The sequence below is a fragment of the Psammomys obesus genome, unplaced genomic scaffold (assembly GCF_907164565.1).
Source record: "Psammomys obesus unplaced genomic scaffold, mPsaObe1.curated_primary_1811, whole genome shotgun sequence".
Taxonomy (NCBI): domain Eukaryota; kingdom Metazoa; phylum Chordata; class Mammalia; order Rodentia; family Muridae; genus Psammomys; species Psammomys obesus.
This window is the reverse complement of record NW_026592510.1, coordinates 4,468,693-4,492,501: the sequence shown is the minus strand read 5'-3', so window position 1 is coordinate 4,492,501 and position 23,809 is coordinate 4,468,693. Positions and strand designations below refer to the sequence as shown.

At 42.0% G+C, this 23,809-nt stretch overlaps 1 protein-coding gene across 1 annotated transcript; it reads right to left on the bottom strand.

Annotated features, from left to right (window-relative positions):
- Positions 1–724: 724 nt before the first annotated feature.
- On the bottom strand, positions 725–23,609 carry Ankrd22 (ankyrin repeat domain 22). The gene is made up of 6 exons (XM_055613906.1): positions 23,464–23,609; positions 13,351–13,542; positions 5,579–5,686; positions 3,208–3,285; positions 1,720–1,818; positions 725–1,273 (listed from the first exon to the last, which is right to left on the bottom strand). The coding sequence occupies exons 1-6, from the start codon at positions 23,482–23,484 to the stop codon at positions 1,196–1,198; spliced, it is 576 nt and encodes a 191-aa protein (XP_055469881.1). The 5' UTR covers positions 23,485–23,609; the 3' UTR covers positions 725–1,195.
- Between the last annotated feature and the right edge of the window lie 200 nt (positions 23,610–23,809).

Genomic DNA, 23,809 nt, shown 5'->3' with positions numbered 1-23,809 from the left:
GTTTTATTGACCCTTTTTGTATTCAAGGATACCAAATTTTCATTCTTAACTCTGTTTGCTGCAGTGTATCGTGTGGCTTTGACCACGTCTACAGCTGTGCCTGAGTCATCTAGATTTTCAAAATTCACCCGTGAGGTAGATGTATTTCCATTCAGTGTTAGTCACACACACACAAAAGTAAGACAGGTAGTTTGATATTCATAACCTCTCACTCAGAAATATAATCCAAATGCTTCTCTGCTTCTATGAAGAAGCAAGACTTCTATCCAAATAAGTTATAATATTTTAAAATTTACCAATGAAATTAAACAAAACTGGGGCTGAGGTTAGAGTTCAGTGGTAGAACACACACTTAGTGTGGGTGATACCATAGTTTGAATTTCCAATGCTACAAAGAAGAAAAATAAATAAATAGCAGCAACTAGCCTGCGTTCACAGAAGATTCTTCATTTTTGGTGTTGGGGAGTGAGCCCAGAATTTTATGCATAGCAAGTAAGTGCTCTATCACTGAACTGCAGCTCCAGCCCCAGAAGGATTTTGAACAGGTATTTTTGATACTTAAATAACTTATAAACTGAAACATACACTAATTTATAAACTGCTAGTGAAATGTATGCTGCTTTGCAGGTCAACCCCCTGACCTTTCCCTGGAAACAATGACAAATACCAGTTCTGCTCCGGAATGTGTACCGATTCCAATGGTTTAGACAAACTCGCCTGACAACGGCACATGTTTTTATTCAAGATTTTCCATCAAAGGAATATTTACTCTGGCACCTCTCACTCCGTACACATACGTGCCCATGCTGCTCAAATGCACATGCTTTGGTTCTGTGGCTCAGGATGTCCAGGGGTCTGAGGCAAATCGTTTGTCTCCCAAGACAGAAGGTAGGGCAGAGTCATTAGAATGATGACACAAGCAGGAAGAGGTGTGGCCCTGGGTCACTCTGGCTTGTTTTTAAGAGACACTGAATTGGACATTTTTAAAAAATCCTTTTTGACAGTAATAGAGGTTTCAATACGTGTAATGGGTCCTTTGGAGGGATTCTGGCCCTAGCGGCCTCCACTGTAAAAGTCCGGTGCTTGTCAGAAAGTAGATGCATCCAGAGAGAGTGCCCATAGAGCCATAATCCATGGTAGGGCCCACATCCGCTCCTCCAGCTGTGTCTCTGTCACCACGTGAGAAGTCCCAGGACTATGAGGCTTTCTTTAGCATTAGTACAATCTGGGAAAATTTTAGTCTCTGAGCGATATCCAGTGAGCTCTCACCATGCTGCAGGAAAAAGAAACCGTTTACTTCCAGGAGAGACCAATGTCAGTGAGGGCCAGTTGGCAATTTAGACAGACGGTTGAGGCTTTGTTGAGGCTTTAAAAGGCATTCTGTTCTAAAATTTTTTAAGTTATAATGATAATTTTAAAATGACTGGAAAGCAATCTTGAGGCTTGCCTGGGCACCTGAGAGAGACCCTGTCTCAAAATTTAAAAAGCAAAAGGGGGTTGGAGATATAACCAAGTTGTAGAGAACTTGCTTAGCATATTAAACATGCTGTATTTAATCCCAAATATGAAAAACTAATATTTTTAAAATTCAAAAATAGTGAGATACTTCCTTCCTGAACAAGAGCAATTAATTTTACCATGATTCGCATGAGAGGCGGTGAAAAAGACCTACATGAGAAAAACTCGCTATTGGGAGGACCGCGGTTCCAAGGCTCTTACCTTATTCCTTATGGTGGGGTCTGCATGGGCTTCCAGAAGCAGAGGGATAACCGTCTGGTTCTTCATCTGGCATGCATAATGCAAAGCAGTGCAGCCATACTGGAAAACAAAAGGCCAACCTTGTAGTTCATCAGTCAGGCTGTCCACAGGCTTCGGTACTCACCTCTTGAGTGACTATTCACACTTTAGAGTGGACAACTGACCAAAGCCAATCTGCAAGCCAGTTATGAGTAGCTGTCAACATTTTCTTCTCTTCCTCACCAAGTCTATGAAAATCCAATAAGCCATTGATATCTCACCCTTTCTTATTTTCCAATCTAAACTAAAAGGTGCAACTTATAAAAAAAATAAACTCATCATCATTTAGACATAAATGAAATATAGCATAAAAAATGTAAGAAATTAACAAAACAAGAATTTGGTGGGCATTCAATCACAGCTCCATGGTAGCACCCGCAGAATAAGTTTGGCATCACAAGTAGAAGTGCAACTCTTTGGAAATCAAGTTTACACTTTCCCTTTTTTGCTAAAATACTAGAAACCTTAACTTTTATCCAACAAATATAAGAAACTAAAACAACAGGGTAGTAAAACTTCCACCGACCCTGAGAGCATTAGCTGAAAAAGTAAATGTGACGTGTAGAGGTGAAAGGTAAAAATCAAAACCTGCCGCTTCGGAGGGAGTTAATGATGCTTCAGTTACTGTGACTGCTACCATCACGAGGGTGTTTCTCTGAACTTTGACCTTAGCTACCTTCCATCTGTGAAAGAGGCCTCTCTCATTCTTATGGTTAGGGCCTTGACTGCAGCAGCTATTAACCTCCAGCGAGCCCTGGCTGCACTCTAATCACCTGTCTGAGGACTTTGCAGGAACCTGCCCTAAAAGGCCAGGACGAATTTTGAGTTTATATTCAGGCTTGCTGGGCAGGTCTGTAGTCCCAGATACTCAGGGGGGCGATGCTGAAGGCTCACAAGGTCAAGGCCACCTTAAGGAACTTAACAAAAGGTTACCTCATTTAAAAAGAATAATAATAATAAGGAGCATAGATATAGTTCGGTAGTATTTACCTAGCATGTAAGATGCTTTGAGTTCAATTTCTAGTACAATTTGTATTAATCTTCATTTAACAGGTAAGAAAATTATAATGTTCCAAGACCACTTAACTAGAAAGTGACAAGATTACATGTATGCGTAGGCCTTCTAGCTCCAGCTGCTAAACTACTAAGGATATTATTTTGATACCATTTTCCTTAATATAGCACTACAGTTAAATGCAAAGTCTCTTAAATTTTTTCTATAATCAACAAATACTTTATGCTCATGAGTTTAGCCAAAGAATATCAATAACTCCAAAGTTACCCGATGGCAACAAGAAAAATAGAAAGCAAAACCATATGCAAACATTTAGAAAAGCAAAGCATGCATCTTTGTTACAAGTATCCTACCCAGGTATATCACTTGAATATTATTTCAGAATACAAACATACGCAGTCAGTAGCATTAACTTCAACTCCAGCATCAAGGAGCATCCGTACAAGATTCTCATTCTGCTTTGTCTTTGATACCTGTTACAAACAGCAAGTACGAGAAAGTGTTTCAGAAACATTTTATACCTCTTGTTTGGGACTGCTCCAATCAACTGGCTTCATGTTAATTTCTAGTTCTTAATGCACACACACACACAGTACAGTATCCGTTAAAGTCACAATGCACAAGTTATGCTTCATGAATACCCAGGAATTTGATCAGAATGCATTCACAGGCCTAATTCCATTTCTACCTCATCCTTCTGCAAAATGAGTTCTAGTTCCTGTCTTTCTCTTTGTGGTTCAAAGGTTTCGTAAGTTCCCACTATTCTGATGAAAACTTTAAATTCTTAACTGGGGCATATGGCCCTGGCCTTTTTCCATGCTTCACCTCCTGGCTTCCCTACTCTAGTTACAATGAAGATTTGTTAAGACTTATTTCCTAACAAGTGTCCTATCTGCAGAGAATCACAACATAGGAAATGTCTTCAACCAGAAGCTTTCTCAGTCTTTGCCTAGCAAATATGTATGTGATATTTCCAACCTTCACCCCTTTTCTCTGGCTTTCCCTGACCTGCCTGGCCAGGTAAAATCCTTTTCTTCTAAGCTTTTGTAATGGCTGTATCTTTGTCCCCAGCTTTATGGTGATTTCCCACAAGTCCACGCCATTTGATAAGAACCGATTCCCTGCCATGCTCTAAGTCTGATGAGGGCAAGGACTTTCCCTAATACCTGGCCTGCACATAGGGGTTCGTGATAAACATGAAGCATTGAAGGAGTGAATGGCCTGAGCAGAGACTCCTCAGAGGTGTGTTCTCTCTCTCTCTCTCTCTCTCTCTCTCTCTCTCTCTCGTCTCATTAAGATTTTGACCACATGACTTAGGAACCTTTCTCCAACAGCTGGTCACCTGAGGAGGCAAACACCTCACTGCTCGTGTAAGCAGAGGCTGGCATTTTCCCCATGGAACCTCTGAAACTCCACTTGGATGTCATCGTCACCACGCTGTCCGCCTATGTCACCTAAATTCTTTCTTCCCTGTCCCTTTTGTGAAGTGACTTGGTCTCTTCTAATCTTTACCCTGTAATTTGTCTCATGATGCTTATTCCTTACGCAGCACAAACTTACAATTCCAGGTCCCACTAATAGTGCAGTTAGGCAGCCGTAGCTGGGCTGCTAATTGCCATCAGAATCTTTACACAGGCTTCAGCTTCTGAAGCTATGCTTGGAAGCACAGCAGAGTGTCAGTATATTCTGAATAAGCCCTTAGTAATCCTCTTGTGATACTTTTCATCAAAACCTCTAAAATATAAGCGAATGACAGATTCTTCTTCATGCTCAGAAGTTACAAATGGTCAAATAACGTAAGGTAAATACAATTTTTTTTTTCCAAAAAGCCTTCAATTATGTAAGGAAATGATGTGTTCAGAAGTGAACTGAAGATTTCTCACCACAGTATTTCTTTTTTTAATTCTATGTCCTCTAAGTACCTAAGCAGAAAATAGAATTTCTAACTGGTGAATTTTTTACTGGAACTTGTTTTAATGGGAATAACTAGTGTCTGCTGTCTGCTAGCTACATAGAGAGGAAACATTGCTGGTTAACTTGGGTTAAAGTGATCCATTGTTTTAGTCATCTCTCAAAAGGAGAACTGGTCGCAATGGGACCCAGATGGGAAAAAAAAAGTGAACAAATTGGTGCAGAAAAAAAAAAAGAAGAACATACGAAATATCCAAGTTTGACCTTCTACTTAAGATGATTCCTGAACTACTTACCTACTTATTTATTCGAGGAAATCATCCCACCAAAGACCCATGCAAGTGTGATTTGGTTTTTTGAAGTGAGAGACTGGGTCAGAACCTCTCAAAATAGCTTCTGTCCTTGTCAGCTTCCAGGCTAGGGGGATTTGGGATTTTTCTCTCCAACTCACCACTAGGGTGAATCCTTAAAATTCAGAAACTTGGAGAGAAATGGCATAAACCAAAAGCCTCAGCCAGTGATCCCTAGGCTCTTATTTATGCTGCTGGGTGATGGAGGTGAACCACAGCTCCCAATGTGGTCAGATGCTCAAAAACCCTGTATTTCTTCCAGAATGCACAGTGGTCCTAATCCATGATGTTTAGTAGGCTGGGAAAAGTAAGTGCATTTCTATCCAAAACATTTTCATTTATGAGATGTTTGTTGAGATAGGATCCCACTGTAAGTCAAGAAACACCTGCATAAAACAAGGCTAATGTGTGGCTATTTCCTTATACTACACTGTCAGGAGAAATTTGATGAGCCATTCCATGGCTCTCCTACACAGCTGGCCTTTGTCCTAACAACAGCGCTCACCATGAGGAAATATCCAATAAGCAAGACAGGCATTAAAAGGATAATGAGTAGATAATCAAAGAAGGTAAATCTCTTCTTCACAGCATAGTGCAAGCAGGTTCTCTCCTTCTGTAATTAAGAGAAGGATTGTTTAGTGCAAATTCCATAGATTTTAGATTACCATGCCACTAAAAAAACTATTGGTTTTTTTAATTTAATTTTATTTTATTAATTACACTTTATTCACTTTGTATCCCCCCATAAGCCTCTCCCTCCTCCCCTCCCAGTCCCACCCTCCATTTCCCTTCTTCATGCATGCCCCTCCCCAAGTCCACTGATAGGGGAGGTCCTCCTCTCCTTCCTTCTGATCTTAGTCTATCAGATCACATCAGGAGTGGCTGCATTGTCATCTTCTATGGCCTGGTAAGGCTGCTCCTCCCTCAGGGGGAGGTGATCAAAGAGCAGGCCAATCAGATTATGTCAGAGTCAGTCCCTCTTCCCATTACTATGGAACCCACTTGGACACTAAACTGCCATGGGCTACATCTGTGCAGGGGTTCTAGGTTATCTCCAAGCCTGGTACTTGGTTGGAGTATGAGTCTCTGGGAAGACCCCTGTGTTCAAATTTTCTGGTTCTGTTGTTCTCCTTGTGGGGTTCCTGTCCTCTCCAGATCTTACTATTTCCCACTTCTTTCATAAGGTTCCATGCACTCTGCCCAAATCTGCCATAAATCTCAGCATCTGCTCTGATAGTCTGCAGGGCAGAGCCACCACCAAGCAGTACAGACATTATGCCATATAACTTCAGGTCTCTTAAATAAACATTTATAGAATTTTTAAATGTAGGGCTATTCTGCATATTCAAACCAAATACTGTGTATACTCAATCAACCTGTGTACTTTCTTTTAGACACAAATTTGTTTAATTAACTTGGGGTTTTGTTTACAAGAATGTTGAATTTGTAAACTATGGAGGAAACACTGGGGTAGGACCAAAGATAAGCAACAGAGATGAGTGTTCATACAAACCATGGCAGGATGACTCCTCATGCTTGTTTTAGTCTTTTGAGATTAAAAAACAAAACAATATAATGAGATATAAACATAAGAGTATAGCTAGTATAAGAAGGCACATACATATAGCTAGCTCTTGATCATTGGTGGTGGAAATGTATCCATTTTAAGGTTTGCTGTGCAAAGTTTTAACTGCTTGGCAATTCTCCCATGTTTCCTGGCAAACAGGCAGTGCTAGAAGATTGCAAACAATCTAATTCTTTAAATATGTCAATATCCATTGGGTGATGGACGTATGCCTTGAGGAGCAGTGGGGAATGTACACCTTTAGGTCCTTGTAATTGAAGGAGGCCAGAAACATGCACAAATAGTTATCAGGCTTACAGGCTGCAGTGTTAACTGGAAAATCAAGCAAGTTAGCAGGAAAAGAGAACAAGAAAGGGGACTGAGCACTGGGGGGGAAGCACTGTTTTCAAGGTACCTGTCTTTTCTGTGAAAATGTTGGAAAATAGTCAAGAATATGATAGGCTTTCAAATGAACATTTTTGAACAGCCAGGTTTCATTATTGACATGACACTATTGCCTTTGTCTTATTAAGTAAACAACACGTATAATTTGAATATTTAAACTAGTCAGTATTTTAATATTGTATATTCAAAACTGTATGCTGCTTTCATTTATACATCTTCTGTACAATGTACATGCTTACAAATATGTTTGTAATGGCTGTTTGGCTTCACTGAATAGAACTTTTTTCACTTCTTTAATCACACCTACCCACTGCACTTTTCAAGCTGTTAAACTTTAAATTTGACGAATAATATTACCCAACTACCCTTGTTCACATTCACAAAGCCTTGTCAACAATTGTAATTTTTTGCATAAATCTCTTTAAGTTGACTAACTGACATAAAAAAATATAAATATGTTTCACACGATGTTACCAAATTATGCTACACTGAGGTGATGACTTAAACTTCCTTCCCAGTCAACATTTTATTTTTCTTTTTAATCTTAGCCAATTACAAGTCAAAAAAAATATGGTATGCTGTGTTGTAATTTTATTTCAATTTGCTTTCTATTCAGCCACTGTTCTGATATATATTTCTGAATTAACAATAGGACTTTCTGATGTTTTAAGGCTTTTGTCTAGTACTTATCAAATAATTCTTAAATACACTTTTGAAATATAAAATATTGTCTCAAATTATTAATGCACAACTAATATTTGTAAAAAATAAAATTAGACACCAAACTACTATTTAAAAACATATGTAAAGCCAGAAAATGCAAACCCAAAATGCCTCTGCTAAACCCACTGTTAGTTTACAGTGCTTAACTAAAGTCCTTTCCATGATGTATATCCTATTAGAGCATCTCACAGGGATGGCTGAGGTTCACCTCTGAAAAGCAAAGCCCAGGACTGCGCCTGTGCTGTGGAATGTCTCTCTTCCCCAGCCACCTATAGCATGCTGCCAGAACCCACAGGTCTCCAGTTTCTGATGCAGCTGCTCACCACATCCAAGCACACCCACTCAGCTGTTCCAGGAAGGTCCTGTCCCTCTCCTAAGCTGCTTATCTCTCAGATTCAAGTCAAGCATGAGTCGCTTTTAAACTGGGCCAGGCTGTAGGCGTGGCTCAGTAGGAGAACCTTTGCCTAGCTTGTGCCAAATCCTGGGTCTCATACTGAAGTGCTGGAGTCTGGGGAAGACCCACCAAGCAAACAGTAAGTACAAGCAAGAAAATCTGGCAGTGACTTAAAAAAATAAGATTTATTTTTATCTTATGTGTATCAGTGTTTTATCTGCATGTGTATCCATCACTGCATGCCTGTCTGATGCCCATTGGAGGCCAGAAGAGGGTGCCAGATACCCCTGGAACTGGAGTTAATGACGGCTGAGCAACCACGTGAGTACAGGGGGAAAAACTTTGGACATCTGAAAGATCTCTCCGCCCCTGATTAAAGTTTCAATAATCTAGTGTCCTTCCTAGTTTTCTGGTCTCTAACTGACTTGGAAGTGGCAAGTGAGTCCCTACTAACTATTTTTCTCATTGAAAGCACCTGAGTAGGTACAAGACATTTGTAATTATTGCAAACGTTGTTTTGGATATTTACCCAGTACAATTTAAATTTTGCTTAAACAATGCAGATATTAAAAGGTCAAAAAGGGTGCCACAGAAATGTTTAGAGAGGCACACTCCAACACAGCTGCTAGTGCCCCTTAAACACAGTCTTTATGTGTCCGTGTCCATCTGGCTCACCAAGTTCTTTGTCTCCAGCAGGTTTCTTATTAACATTGTTAGGTTCATCGCAGACACTTTAGGATCTTCAGGAGAGCAAGACATTACAGTAGGAAGCATCAGTATCTGAATACTGGAAGATGGTGCATGACGTGCAAGAATGTTCCACCAGGATCTCTAAGGAGCGCTGGATGACAGCTATCAAAACAGGTGAAGGAGGGCTAAAGGTTCCCCATTTCAGTAGAAAAGTGAAATAGAAGCTTTACAAGCAGAGTGGGAGGGAGTCCAGAGACTACCTCAGAGAGATTGGCGCAAGTCTTGCGTATCAATGAGAGAAAAATAAAACAGCACCAGTGGACCAGAGCCATAGTGTAAGACAGAGAAGTTCAGAAAAATCTATACCTAATTTCAGTTATAGACACTGTAAAAAAAAAAAAAAAAAAAAAACAGGGGGAAAAAAAGGAGGAAAAAGACAAAAGTTAGATGCATCATAACACAGGATGGAGAGGTACTAGAAGAAGGTGTTCTGCTAAGCACCTGGGAACAAAAGCAAGAAGCCATTTTAGGAAGATTCTTGTGTAGCTGTCAGCTTGGCAGCCACAGACTCTTCATAGACTGTGCTCTAGGGAGACTCGGCTGTCACAGAACTATGCACTTGTACCTGCCCAGCAGAACCTGAACTTCTGGCTTGCTAGGAAAAAGAACATCAAATGGTGCAGCACCCACCGAGGTAGAGCCAGCCAGTGTCTGCAGGAGACAGAGGCAGGCTTCCAGGAGCACATCAGCTCTCAGTGATGGCACCAGCCCTGTACACTTAGGGGTGTGACTAGATCCAAGAGCCCAAGAAAATACTCAGAATCGAGTGTGGATCAACAAGCAGGCAAGCGACCACACTCAGAACAAACACCCTCATCCAGCTCTCTCTCTCCATCTCTTACTTTCATTCCTTTTGTTTATCTGAAGTCCAGTGTCCATTTAGCAGGCCAGCTAAACAGACCAGTCCCATTCTGTTCTCATTCACTCTTAATCTCTCCTCTTCTTCCTCCTCCTCCTCTTTCCCTCTTCTTCTTTCTTCTGTCTTTTTAAAAAATCAATTTTTTTTTCTGTTTATTTAGCTTCCAGTTGGTTTTCCTAACGAACACAGTCTGGCCCTGTGGGCCAGCCTTCTGAGAGCTGACACTAAGTTATCTGCTAGCACTTCTTTATGTTTTTCTTCTCATTCTACCATTATCCAAAGCCTCCTCATCCACCTACCCCTTGTCTCTATTACTGCAATCCTTCCATTGACTGTACTTCTCCTTTCCCTGTGCTTTCCTTATCATCCCAATACTAATCGCTAGTCCTCCTCTACTTTACTTTCCTTATACCCACATGAAGTAGCATCTTGGTTCATACAGTACCATCAATGTTCTTCTACTTCCTAAAATTATTAGCACCCAACAAGCAATCAGTTTTTGACCAGGACTGTATTTTAATAATGGGCCTACTTGTGGCTCTTGTTTTCAGACATCATCCTGCTCACAGACAAGTACTTAGGACTGACCCTGGTGCCTGAAACAATAGGGCCTACCTCCTGAGCTACACACATAGTTAAGCATAGGGAAATGGCAACTCAACCTTATGGCAATGTACTTCACTTTGGAACACAGCAAACACTTCCAGCAAAAAAAAGAATAAGAATGATGTTTCTAAAAAAATTCACCCAACAACCTAACTTAGTATGTGAAAGTCTCAATTCAGAAACACGGGAAACAGGGAGAACCAAGGCACCATGCTGTTCAAAAGTTTCTAATTAGACATTGGTAGTAGTCTATAAGGAGGGTGAAGTAAAGGAAATCCCAGACAAAGAGAAAAGTGACTGCACAAAGTTGTCCTCCAACCTCCTCCCCACATGCTCTCTGGCACACATGTCCCTACACACACATTGTATACAAATAATAATAATATTATTATTATTTTAATTCCTGAGGTAAAAAGGATTTTGCATGGCAGAGGACATAGTTGATCAGGTGAAGAAGCAGCCTTCAAAATTAGATTATTTTTTCTACCTCTACAACTGACAGAAGATTGATATATAGAATTCATAAAGAACTAGAAAGCCTAAATGACAAGAAATCAAACTACTTAATCAATAAAGGGCCAAATGAAAAGACAGACTATTTTATTAAAAGATGGATTAGAAATGTTCAACAAACAAACAAAAATGGTTAATGTCACCAGCCATAAGAGAAATACAAATTAAAGTTCTATTAATTTTACCTACCCCTATCAGAACAGCAGTCACTAAAACCACAAATAAGTAGCAACTAATACAGGTAAGGATGGGAACAAATGGAACCCTAAAATAGTGTACTTGGGAAGGTATCTAGTTCAGCCACTGTGGGAAATCAGTGCAGATGTACCTCAAAACATTGAAAACAGATCAACCACGTGATCCAGCTGTGCCACTCCTGGGTATTTACCTAAGAACTCCAAATCATATCACAGGTAGGATGTGCACAGCTGCAGCACACTTCACCATAGCTCAGCTATAAAACCAAGTGAAATGTCCATCAGCCGAGGAGTAGATGAGCCAAATATGGTGCCTATGCCTCAATGGAGTGTTTTAGCCATGAAGGAGAACCTGTCACATCACTCCCAGAAAATGGAGGCAATGGGAAATCAAGAAATCGGGCAAAGGGAGCCAAGTCAGTCACAGAGAACTATTCTACTTTCTCTCATTTGTGAGTCATTTGTAAAAAATAAAAAAAGATCATTCTGAGTGAAATATCCCAGAAGGAGAAAGACAAACACGGTATATACTCACTTATATGGACCTATAAGATATGACAAACATAATGGAATCTATACACCTAAAAAAGATTATCAAGAGAGCGGACATGGGGTAAGATTATCAATCCTCGCTTAGAAAGACAGATGGGATGTGCATTGAACGTATGACAGGAGTCTACTGAGCGCATCTGAAAGACTCTAACTAGCAGTGTTTTCAAAGCAGATACAAAGACTCATGACCAAACCTTCGGCAGAGTGCAGGGAATCATATGAAAGAAGGAGAGTTAGTATGATGGGGAAGGGATAGGAGCTCCTCAAGGACCAAATATATCTGGGCACAGGGTCTTCTCAGAGACTGTCATTCAACCAAGGACCATGTATGGACATAACCTAGAACCTCTGCTCAGAAAGAGCCTGTGGTAGCTCAGTAACCAATTGGTTTCCCATAGTGAGGGGAACAAGGACTATTTCTAACAGGAACTCAATGACTGGCTCTTTGGCCTCCCTACCCCCCAAGGGAGGAGCAGTCCTGTTAGGCCACAGAGGAGAGCTTTGCAGCCAGTCCTGAAGATACCTGATAAAACAGGATTGGATGAATGGGGAGGAAGTCCCCTCCTATCAGTGGACTTGGAAAGGGGCAGGGTGGAGATGAGGGAGGGAGGGACTGGGAGGGAATGAGGGATCGGGACAAGGCTTGGATACAGAGTTAATAAAATGTAACCGATAAGAAAAAAATAAAATTAAATATATATATATATATATATATATATATATTCAATCATGTACAGATATTTGAGATGAAAGTAGAAGCAAAATTATCTTAGGGAACAAAGACTAGTAGGAAAGGAGAGAGAGGTGAATGTATGTAGGGAGAAGGTAAGGAGGTAAGGAGGATTATGTTCAAAGCACACAACAGACTTGGGTGAAGATGTTCTCACTTAACCCAGCACAAAGTACAGGGACATGTGTCAATGAAAAAAATTATAAAAAACTGAAACCTATATTAAAACAATGGGTAAAAATCTAAATAATGGCAGTCAAAATTTTCCCTCTCTCCCTTTATTTCTGTAATACTGAAGAGAGAGTGAAGATAGCTTGGGAGAAGCAGAACAGAAAAAGGAGAAGCTGCCTATGGCCAGCAGAGTGGACCATCCTCTTCTTCAGAGGCACAGTGACGTCAGCACAAAACATCCTGCTGGTTGAAAGTTGAAATGTTTTGTTTATGCTCTCTCTTAGTCTAGCAAAAAAAAAAAAAAAAAAAAAAAAAAAAAAAAAAAAGCAGCCTTTGGGTTTTGTTAAACAAAGTAGATGAAAGAGAATCAGAGAATCGTTGATATCAGAAGCTATAAGAAGAAAAAGCAGCGGCCCCAGTTCCAGCAATTTGAGGAGAATCTTCACAGTTCGACTCCCCCTTCTGTTCCAGATACGTCTGGGGTACATTCCCACATGCCTCCTGACATTCTCCTGTCTCTCCTCTCCGATTAGTCCTGTCACAGCTTCCCTGGTTCTGTGTACCTGATTGCTTTGGTTTATGTATCTAACTTTATTTGTTCTTCTTTTGGCAAACATCAGATAGTATAAGAGAAACTACATTACTCATTATAGTTGGCACATTGTCATTACATTATATAAGTGGTAAATGTATCTACATGGATAAACTTTTGGCTAAAGACATTCCAGTACTTTGTCTTGCACTTTTCCAAGTTAGGCCTATAGAAATTTCCAGTGCCGTTTGCCTTAGACCATCATCCCCCAGAAAACTCACCAAGTTTTTGAGGTTGACATCGGCGTTTCTCCTTAAAAGAAAGGAGACGATTCTCAGGTGCCCCCGCCTGCAGGCACAGATGAGTGGAGTATCGCCATTGAAGCCGTCTTGGATGTCCACATAATGGTTGTCTTCTTTCGCCCACCGCCACACTTGCCCCAAGTCATTCTGGTAGGCTGCCTGGCAGATGGGCTGAGCCAAGAAGAGCAGAAGAGTTCTTGAAACACAGGCATGAACCACCGAGAAGAGAACATTACTCTAGGTCTCCCGTATGTCCACGAAGATCTGCTCACAGGCTCCAAAACTGCTCGCCGAGTGACAAAAGGCTATGTGGACGACTGAGTAAACCGACGAAATACTGTAGGTCTCATTCACTAAGGAAATTTTATATCGTGGCTTCAAATTAAAAAGAGCCTATCAGAAAAAGAGAGTCTGGCTGGAGTATAATGATGCGTTAGGGGAAGAAAGAGTTCAGGGCAGCCCTGGGTGAGAGAAAGCCCCCGGGGCTTTCTTTACAGCTGGTGAAGGCTCTTGCCACCAAACCCGATGATCTGGGTTCTAACCTGGGAACCCACATGGAAGATGCAGAGGACCAACTTCTGCAAGTTGTCCATGGATCTCCACACCTGCTCTGTAGCACAGGTGCACGCATGCACACACACACACACACACACACACACACACACACACACACACACACATGCACGCACACGCACACACACACCCAGACTCAAGCGCCCAAGCAAATGTAAAAATGAAGAATTCCACAGTGTGTCTCTCTGGTTCCCCTTTTTGTTTTTGTTTGCTGGTGTCAAATTCCCTGAACTTGGTTGGTATGGTCTCCCAAGCTCTGCAGCTTACAAGCTGCCTTGTGGGACTTCTCAGCCTCTGGTTGTGTAAAATAATATATTAAAAATCCCCTCTAAAATTATGAATGCATTCTGTTGGTTCTGTGCTTCTGGAGAAGAGCCAGGGAGCAGGTAACCTTAACGGTATATTGAAGGGACCCTGGCCAGCTCAAGCGTGGTGAGTTTGGCTCCGGCAGGCCTCACTCTTCTCCCCCATGCCCTCTGCCTTGCTAAAACCTATTAGATTACATTCCTAAAGTGAGCCCCTAAGGCCTACTCGCTTATTTGGCTACTTCCTCCTCCTAAGGCTGACAACCACTGTCCAGGTATTAAAGTATTGAGGTCCAACAATCAAAAGCCCCCTTTGGTCAGGGGCAGCTCAATGTTCAAGCTGATGCTGAATGTATGTATGCAAGGCCCTGGGTTAATTTCCTAGTATAAATATATAATACACTGAGAATGGCCCCAATGGGTTCATATATTAGCATACTTAGTCCCCAGTTAGTAACTGTTTGGAAGGATTAGGAGTAAGTGTTGTGGGGGCGTGACAGGCAGCCCTAACTTGATGACACTATGTCATTGCCTGCTCTGTCTCAGTAGATTAGTGACACTCCCTCCAGGGTGCTCAGGCCTATGTAATGATTAACTATGTAATGATTAACTAACCCCCCCCCCCCCCCCCGGCGACAGCTAAAGAAACCTACTATGGTACCAGGCGTCCATCCCTTAAGGGTCATTGACCTTTTCCCACGAATGCTTGTGAGATCCTAATGGCCTATGTGTGAGATAAGACAAGAAGTGGTACACACATTTCATTCCAGCTCTTGGGAGGCAGAGGCAGGCAGACTTCTCTGAGTTTGAGGCCAGCCTGGTCTACCGAGGGAGTTCCAGGACAGCCATAACTACAGAAAGAAAAAAACAAAAACAAGACAAAACAACAACAACAACGAAAAGGAATAAGATAACGAGTTAATGGTGTCCTGGCCCTGAAGTATTTAACTGCTTGCTTTCTGCCTTTGCTATTTAACCACTTGCTTACCACTGAGACCTGGATGAAGCGGTCTTTTTGTTACAGTACAATCCTTTTGGTGCAGCCTGCCTTTTGCCCTCCTTCTGCGGGCAGTAAGAATAAATTCATTTAATCTAAATTTGAATTGAGTCTTTGGTCTTTCCCTGTGGATTTGAACGCCACAACAGTTCAGCCTGGTTGGAGGAAGTGTATCGCTGGCAGCGGGCTTTGAGAGTCTTTCCATGTGCTTGCTGCTGACACAGCAGGACGTGGCTAGCTCTCCGCTACGATCCTGGAGCCGCGCACGCTGCCATGATCCCACCGCGATGATAATGGACTGACCCTCTGAAACCGACCAATTAAGTGCTTTCTTTTAGAAGATCATAGCCACGGTGTCAATAACCAGTGACTAACAACTCATTGTTCTGTCTGGTCCAGAGGATTATCTGCGATAGCCAAGGCGTAGTTTCAAATGAACCGGTTTATTAAGCATGCAGTGAAGAAAGGGAAAAGAACAAATACGCAAGTAGCAGGTAGATAACAAAAGACCAAGTCAGGAGCTCACAACTGAGACGACTGAAGTGGACTGACTGAAGGAACACACCAAGGTCACGTCATCAAATCAACGGTAATCGACTGGGGAAGCGGAGGCAGTCAGCTGGGGTTCCCAACTGAGGTCTCTCTCCGTAACTGAGACTCCCGTAGCTGGATTTCCAGTTTCTGCTCGTTTCTCACCTCCTGGAAGGCATTTTGTACCATGCAATAAACATCAGTAGTCTCTGCTGGACACGATGTTTTATCCTTGAGCTATTTTTCGGTTTTCCTTCTCTTCGTAACAGAGCTAGCTGGGCCAAAACTGCCCCTTGGCAAGAGGTCTTAGAGAACACTTCAAGACAAACTTGCTTGTGTCTGAAATGTGGCAGGGGCAGCCCCACTTCCGGAGCGTAAACAGCACAAGATGATTTACCAGGGTAGTGTACTTCACTCTCACCGAATTGGAACCTACGAGTCCTCTCAACTGTGCTAACAACTGAAAGAATTCCCTGCTGTTTTGCACTGTGTCCAGTAGGGGGCAGCTCGGTGTCAGAAAAGCACACAGGAAGCAGAAGAGAAGTTCACCATTTCTGGTGGTGGTCTGTCAAACCTGCTAGTGTTCTACGGCATGGAAGGAAGGGTGGCTATAGTTTTGAAATATTTGCTATATAGTTTATAAACAAGTAGAAAAGAGGGGTTCGGAGGTTCCCAACATAAAGAAAAGAAAGGGTTTAAAGAGATGGAATAGACACCCTGATTTGGTCGATGTACATTGCACACATCAGTCAAATTGTTCCACTGTACTTCTTAAATGTGCAGCCTATTGTGTTAGATAAAACACTAAGATAAAGAGAAGTTTAAATGTCAGTAAGTAAAGGAAGGTAGTCGTTCTGGCAGAAAGAAAAAGCTCTTCCGGATTTTTGAAGTTCCTGGAACCTAGAGGCTCTTTAGCTTAGTTACACCTGGAAAATTAACTGTAAAGCTTTAAAAATCCCCCTGTGTGCCCAGCACCAACCAAGGGAGTCTCTGTCGCCCTCAGGACTCATCCTACTCGCACAGTAGCTGCCCATCACATCCTCCGTGACCAACTGGATGAGGGTACTGCCTGTAAGTAGACGCAAGAGCCTCTCAAACCTCACAAAGCTCCTCTTTCCAACTACTTCTTTGTCCGACCCCTTAGCTACAGCGTTAGCCCAGGTTGGTACACCCTTTTTGCATGGCTTAAATGTATCCTTCACCACTCATGTATCAGAAATATGATGCCCAGTGTGTTGATGCTCAGAGATGGGCACAGATAACAGGTTTTTGGGTCATAGGGACATGACTCTCGTGCATTAGTATTGCTACTTCACAAATGTGCTCATCCTTTTGGTAGTGGGTTCCTTACCTTAAAAGGATAGGTCTGTTTCCGTCTGTTCTCTCCCACCCTCCCTTTGCCTTTCTGCCATGGAACAGGGAGCCCTCACCAGACACTGACCCTCAGGGTTAGACTTCCTTCCTTTCAAAAGGTGAGCCAACACATTATGAATTACTGTTCTGTGATGGTCGGGTCACCTGAAAACAGACTGTCAGAGTTATCGGCAGTCATCTTTCCAACTAGCCTGCTAGGTCCGTGAGCACAGTTATTGTTTCCACACATTCTCACTGTATCCCGGCGTCTAGTAGAGTGTGTGATGCTTTGTGGGCGCTCAACATATCCTCTGTGAGTGAATAAACCAGTGAATGAATTATAAAATGAACAGACATTTATTGAGTACCTCAGCTATTCCTGAAATCCTCAAAAATGCCCTGTAAGAGAATATATATATACTCACTATACACAGGTGAAATTAGGAGAGACTATCTCTTATCCAAAGTCACATAGCTCTTACATGAGCCAACTGTGCCATGGAGCACAGTTGCCACACATTCTGCCTCTAGTTACCTCAGTCTTACTTGTCTCTCTGGTTGCAAGGCTTAATGCCAGAAGCAAGCTATAGTTTACACACTCATGATTCTGATTAGACCCCTCCCACCACCGACCTGCTAGTGCTTGGTTACATATTCAAATACTTTCTCAAAACTGATTTAGAATTAGCACTATCTGTGAAAAACAAAAACAAAAACTGCTGGGTATGGAGGCAGTTGCTTGTAATCCCAGCACTCAGGAAGCAGGAGCAGGAGGAACAAACAAGAGTTTGAAGCCAGACAAGATCATATAGTAAATAAATACAGTAAACCTGAGGTCAGCCTAGCTACACAAAGAGACACTGTCAACACCCACCCACCCCACCAAAAAAACAGTAGTAGAAATCAGAAGGAGAACCTAACAGCAAAACAGGAAGGTTTCAAGAAAAAGGAAAGATTTGGTTGTGATAAATACTATGAAATGATCAGTTTTCATAGGACAGGGGAAAAGGCAGCATACAGTGGCCTCAATATAGTGTCTTTGAACGACTAGGATCAAGGCAAGGGAGTTCCAGTAAGTTTAACAGGGGAAACAGACAGTAGAGTAGGTAGCACCGAGGGTCTGTTCAGGTTAGAGGGAAATGGTGCTTTCAGGTGATGAGAAACACAAGCTTCAGATGTGAATTCCTTTGTGCTAACCTTCACGCTCCCCTTTTGCAGAGGTGTTATTTGGGCAATTTACCTGAACCCTTTAGACACTTGTGCTGAATTTCCTCCTCCATCCACTAACCATTCCTTCTGCATAAGGCGATAGGAAGAACTAGACCTGACTGTGTGGACGAAGCAGTTTGTTTGGAGCTGAGTCATCTGAAACCCTCAATTAGTGCTAGCTACTTTTCTAATTATTGAAGTATACGGATCCAATTAGGATGAGCAGGAATGGTTATGAAATAGGAGATGATTGCTGAAAGAAAATGGAAATAACAGGACAGGGCAAAAAGGATTTAGTCAAATGACCCAGAAGGAAAATGTTGGCTCCAAGGCCAAGCAACAGAGAAAAGACAGATAAACTCAGTAGAGAGAATTACAGATTGGATGAAGTATTTTTGCCAGAAAAATACTTGGCCACCACTCTTTATTTTAATACAGGTCTGCCTAGTGTGTATAGGTTGGCAGAAATATCTAGGCAGAGGAATAGCACTGATGTTTATGTAGGTGAACGGGTTAATGACATAAGAGACAGGGCGGAGACAAGGGGAGAGGAGACTCCTGAAACACATGGGTGGAGGAACTGGTGCATCCCTAATGACTAGTGTCTGTTTGGGCTGAACAAAAACATGAGATGGTTTTAATCATCAAGTGAGGCACCAGAATCATAAGGGACAGCTGGCTGAGCTGGTGCAGGGATTTCTTCAGCAAAGCTGTGGTTGGAGAAGGGTGGAGGGAAGGGGCCCAGGGTAAAAGTCGGGGAAACCTGTCTGTCTGCTGGGAAAGTGGTGGTTTACCACGACTCACACATAAATTAGCAAGATGGAGAAGGGTGCCCTTGAAAGTGAAACAAGCACAGGGGAGAAGAGCAAAGTTAGCATGAAGAGTGACCAGAGCAAGGTTCACGTGCTAGGAAACCATGAAGCCAAAATTAAACTGTGGAAAAATCTCCTCTGTGCATTTCCTTGATGCATACTAAAATTAACATTGCCCATAAGTACTAAGAAGATGCTAGACGTTAGGCAGATTCCCTGGTAAGCAGACAGGTAACAAGGTTGGTAAACACCCAAGATGGCTGGCTTCTTCATCACTTTTCTGACCTAAGACAAAAGTGTGACAGTTTAAAACAGGACCTTGTGGGCTTGTGTCTCCATCAGCAGACCCCCTGCTGTGGCCCTACTCAACAAGTTCAAGGCCAGGGTCAGAACTTTTTCCAAAACAGCTATGAGCCCATCTTCTTTCTTCAAACTGGCCAGTCCTTAGTTAGGAGAGGAAAACTCTTCAGAGACTTTAACAAGCAAACAAACAAAAAAAACAGGCATTGAGAAGGGTCTGGGTTATAGAATTACAGTGACAAGTCCCTGGGACGCCACACAAATTTAGGTCCCCTTTCTCACCCAGCAACAAACAGCCTGTCCCTCCAGTTGACTGCCCTGAAAAGTTTCCCAGGCTTCCTGTGTTTACAAAGAACCAAAAGCATTCCTGGTGACAGACAGTGGTTGATCCCTTTGGCTTTGGAATGAGTGTATAACTGAAAGTATCTAACCCTGTGATCTGTGCTGCGTATGTTGCTTTGGATGCTCACAGCATTGTATTTATCCTTTTTGAAGATTCATACATTCTTTTCAATTCGATAGCCAGGGGTATTTTTGTTTTGTTTTGTTTTCTATTAAAATGGTTTCTGATGATGGGACTGGAGGGATGAGCTCAGATACCTTGAAAACATGAAGGCTTGAATTTTATCTTCCAACACCCACATCAAAAAAGCTAGATATAAAAATAATTAATGAATAAATAAATATAAAAAATTGAAAGCTAGATATGATGCCACTCGCTCATTATCTGGGGAGGTGAGGTAGCCAGACCTCTGGGTCTCACTGGCCATCCAGCCAAAGCTAAACACCCAGTCCAGTCCAGTAAAAGACCCTGTCTCAAAAGATGATGGACAACTCCTGAGGAAAAATACCCAAGTTCATACTCTGGCCTTCACATGCATACACATCATATAATACACACACATACACACACACACACACACACACACCAATACACGCACAATTGTGTGTGAGCACACAATTATGATAAGAGGTATTACAAATGAATTTTGCCCAAGAAAGAAAATTTGTCCCACTCTGGGACAGCCTGGGTGCTGAGACAGAGGCCAAAAAGGAAAAGGAAGGCTTCCTGTAGATTTTAAGGTCACTCGGGATAACCTCGGGGAACAGAAAGGAACAGGACATTGTGATTTGAGAAGGCGGAAGTAGATCTGGAGCAAAATGACGCGAAGGTAGAGAAAGGGTCATAAACAAGGGGTTTCAAAAGCTGATCTGTGATCAAAAACTGGCTGTGGTGAGCCTGGAGGGGGCGGAACTGTGAGAATACCATGACGCCCGGCCAAAGCCACGAGATTGCAGACTCAAACGAAGGTGGAAGATACGCTAAGAGGTGAGGAGGAGGAGAAGGACTATCTGCTAACAGTGTGCTTCTGTTACGGGCTCCCTGGCCCTGCCGTAGCCTGTGGATGGCGTTACCTGCAGCCATGGTCTGCACAGCTGAAAAGTTAACACTAAATGAATCGGAACTAGGCTGCTTTTTTCTCCTAAACCCACTTCTGCTCTCTTTATTTACAACATTCTGGCTGGCTCTTGAATATTCCGTACTCTTACCTGTTTTCAGGTCTCTGCACTTCTTGGAATGTATGAGGCTATCCGGTAGTTTCAGCTCACGGGTCAGCCACGAGAACGCTTTCAATTATTCTTATCCTTATAGAAAGCAGGAATTACCCCTGTTTCCAAAAACGTGAGGTTTCCAATTTTTCTTTTGTTAATTCAGTTTTGGAGTGAGTCATCAACTCTGATCAGGCTTTCTGTCCCTTCCACTTTCAGGTAACTCCCTCGTTATCCTGCTATCCTTTCCCCTTTTGGACCATGCTGCTTATTCCTCAGGATCATTTCCCAGAAATCTCTTTAGTATTCCCTATACCACAAGAAGTTCCCAGAACCACGAGTGGTTCATAACTGGCATTTTAAACCACTGCTGGGGGCCCACTATTGCCCCACTAGTTCAGAATATTTGCGAATCTGCTGACAGCACTGTAGCCATCTCAAAGCTCTCTAGGAGATGCTGAAGCAAAGAAGGGTTGAGGAACCCAGGAAGGTGAGCAGAACCAAGGTAAGCAATGACAGAGTATTACAGCTTTTAAACTCATTCTAGCTGTGGGCTGTTCAGTCAAGTTACCTGCCTGGACTTGCTATGAAATGGATATTTCTCCTCAGACACCTAAGGGACATCCAACAAGTTCAGACACCATTTGCCAAAAACAAAACAAAACAAAACAAAGCAAAACAAAACAAAAACACATTTCTTAAGTGACAAAAAAAATTCTGTAATTTACATACTTTAGATTGCCAATCCTGAAGCAGACTATACTGACAAAAATAACATGGAAGGACTTAGAACCTGCCTCCCCTTGCAAGACAACAACATATTTGCTTCAATCATATTCCATGTTATTTGTGATTAATACTAATCTTGAGCTTTGAGGAATTACCTATGAGATCTTTTAGTGGGGTGTGTGTATGGGTATATTTAAGATTTCATAGAAAATTTCCTGTTAATAAATATTATGTCCCCTGTGTCCTTTGCAATAAGCTAAATAAACCTTTTTCATTGCAACAGAAAAGCAAAAAGAAAACTCCAACTTATTTTGTCCTTGAGATAGCTGAGAAGTTAAACGTTTATATCACTTTGGAAGTGATTCTTACTTCTACTTGGAAGTAAACAGGCCTGACCTGGCCTGTGCTTGTTTTAACTAAGCTGCTTGACAAATCCCCACCACACTGATATGCTATCGCACTCCTCCCTGCTCTCTGGTAGGCACTCAAAAACTGTAGCCCTTCTCACGACCTAATCTACTCACCATAATCTTTAAGGAACCATAGATCTACACACTGAGTTAGGGAGGCAAAATGCGTGATCTTAATCTGCATTAGAACAAGATTGGCGTTATCTGCATACACATAGGAGTCTGAGAAAATCATCTGCCTTAAGCAGGAATTCTGACAGGAATGGTGGCGAACAGCTCACACCTGGAATTCCCCGTCAAAACTAGTTTTCTGAATCCGAACTCTGGAGTGGGTATCCCAGAGACTTCACTAGTTTCTCTCCTTGACGCTCAGAAAACTTGCCAGAGTGGGATGTTCATACATTATGTCTTGATGTCCCTCATGGACATGTGACTTCTTCATGAGATCAAAATCGCTAAGCAAGATATTCCCAGAATGGTGAAATGAGCAAACAACGCACTTAGGAAAGAAACACACACACCCATACACACACACTCACAAACTCAAGCTCACACAAGCACATTTAAGGCAGGTGCCAAACACCTACCTTTCATGCAAGGAGACCAAAATCAACAAGGTTCCTTAAGCTTAGAGATTGGAATGCAGATCAGCAAGTTAATTGTGTCAGAGAAGGAGGAAGTAGTAAGCCATGAATACTAATAATAGCATTACTGTGCCTCGGATATTCTTGTTTAAACATGGTCCTTTGAAACATTGAAAATGTATTTGATTGTAGAAAGTTACTTTCAATGTAGGAAAATGTCCTGTCTATCAGCTATGAAAAGGAAATCGCCGAAATACCGACACTGGGCTGCCTGTCACCGCTTCTATTCGGGGATAAACTGTATTAATAATTGCCAGAGGAGAACTTTCTCTCCCATAACAAGCTTGAAGTTGTCAGTCTATCCAAGGGTTCCATAGAAAAGCTTGCCAATTTTTGGCTTTTTAGAAAATCTAGTTAGATACAAGTTTTCCTCACCCTCCAGTATTTAACACGATACAGATGCAACTCTGTTTATCAAGGTTCATATCACCTCTGCAATTAGGATGACAGAAAACATATATCCCATCACTCTCAACTCAGGCCTAGTGAAAATGTTAGTATTTCACTCTGACTTGTGTTGAACTGTTAAAAATACTAAATCTCCTAGCACGTGGAACCTTTCCTGGCTTAATACTCACAAGGAACATGAAACAGAATTGAAAATAACAGGGATACACAATTATATGTGAAAAAACATGAGCAACTTTTAGCTCTTGTGGATTCAGAAACGTGACATACCTCAGAATACAAGATTCCCATCCTTGTCCTTTCTGGATGTGTTCCCCGGTCTACAGGGCCGTGGTGAATCTCCTGGAGGCGTTTCTAATTAACATTTAATTTCTTCCCGGAAAGAAAGGTCCCTGGAAGTCCACGCTGGTGGCGAGCCCTCTTGTTCCACTCCTGGAAAAGCACACACGAGTGCTTTCCCAGCAGTCTGTGACAGCAACACACCTTGTGGAGAGACTGGCTGATGAAGCAAAGGCATCGGCTTACCAGGTAATGGTCCCAGAGCCCTATCATTGTTACAGCCAGGGGAACCGGTTTCTGAGTCATGTGTACTCTCCCAGTGGCTGAGTCCAGTAAA

What these genes read in the sequence shown, in the direction of transcription:
- Ankrd22 (XM_055613906.1), bottom strand. Translation starts at nt 23,484, where the DNA reads ATGGGAATCTTGTATTCTGAG. An exon ending in ATGTCAACCTCAAAAACTTG is followed by an intron (nt 5,687 to 13,350) that starts GTGAGTTTTCTG and finishes TCTTAATTACAG; the next exon opens with AAGGAGAGAACCTGCTTGCA. An exon ending in AAGTTAATGCTACTGACTGC is followed by an intron (nt 1,819 to 3,207) that starts GTATGTTTGTAT and finishes TTTGTTTTCCAG; the next exon opens with TATGGCTGCACTGCTTTGCA.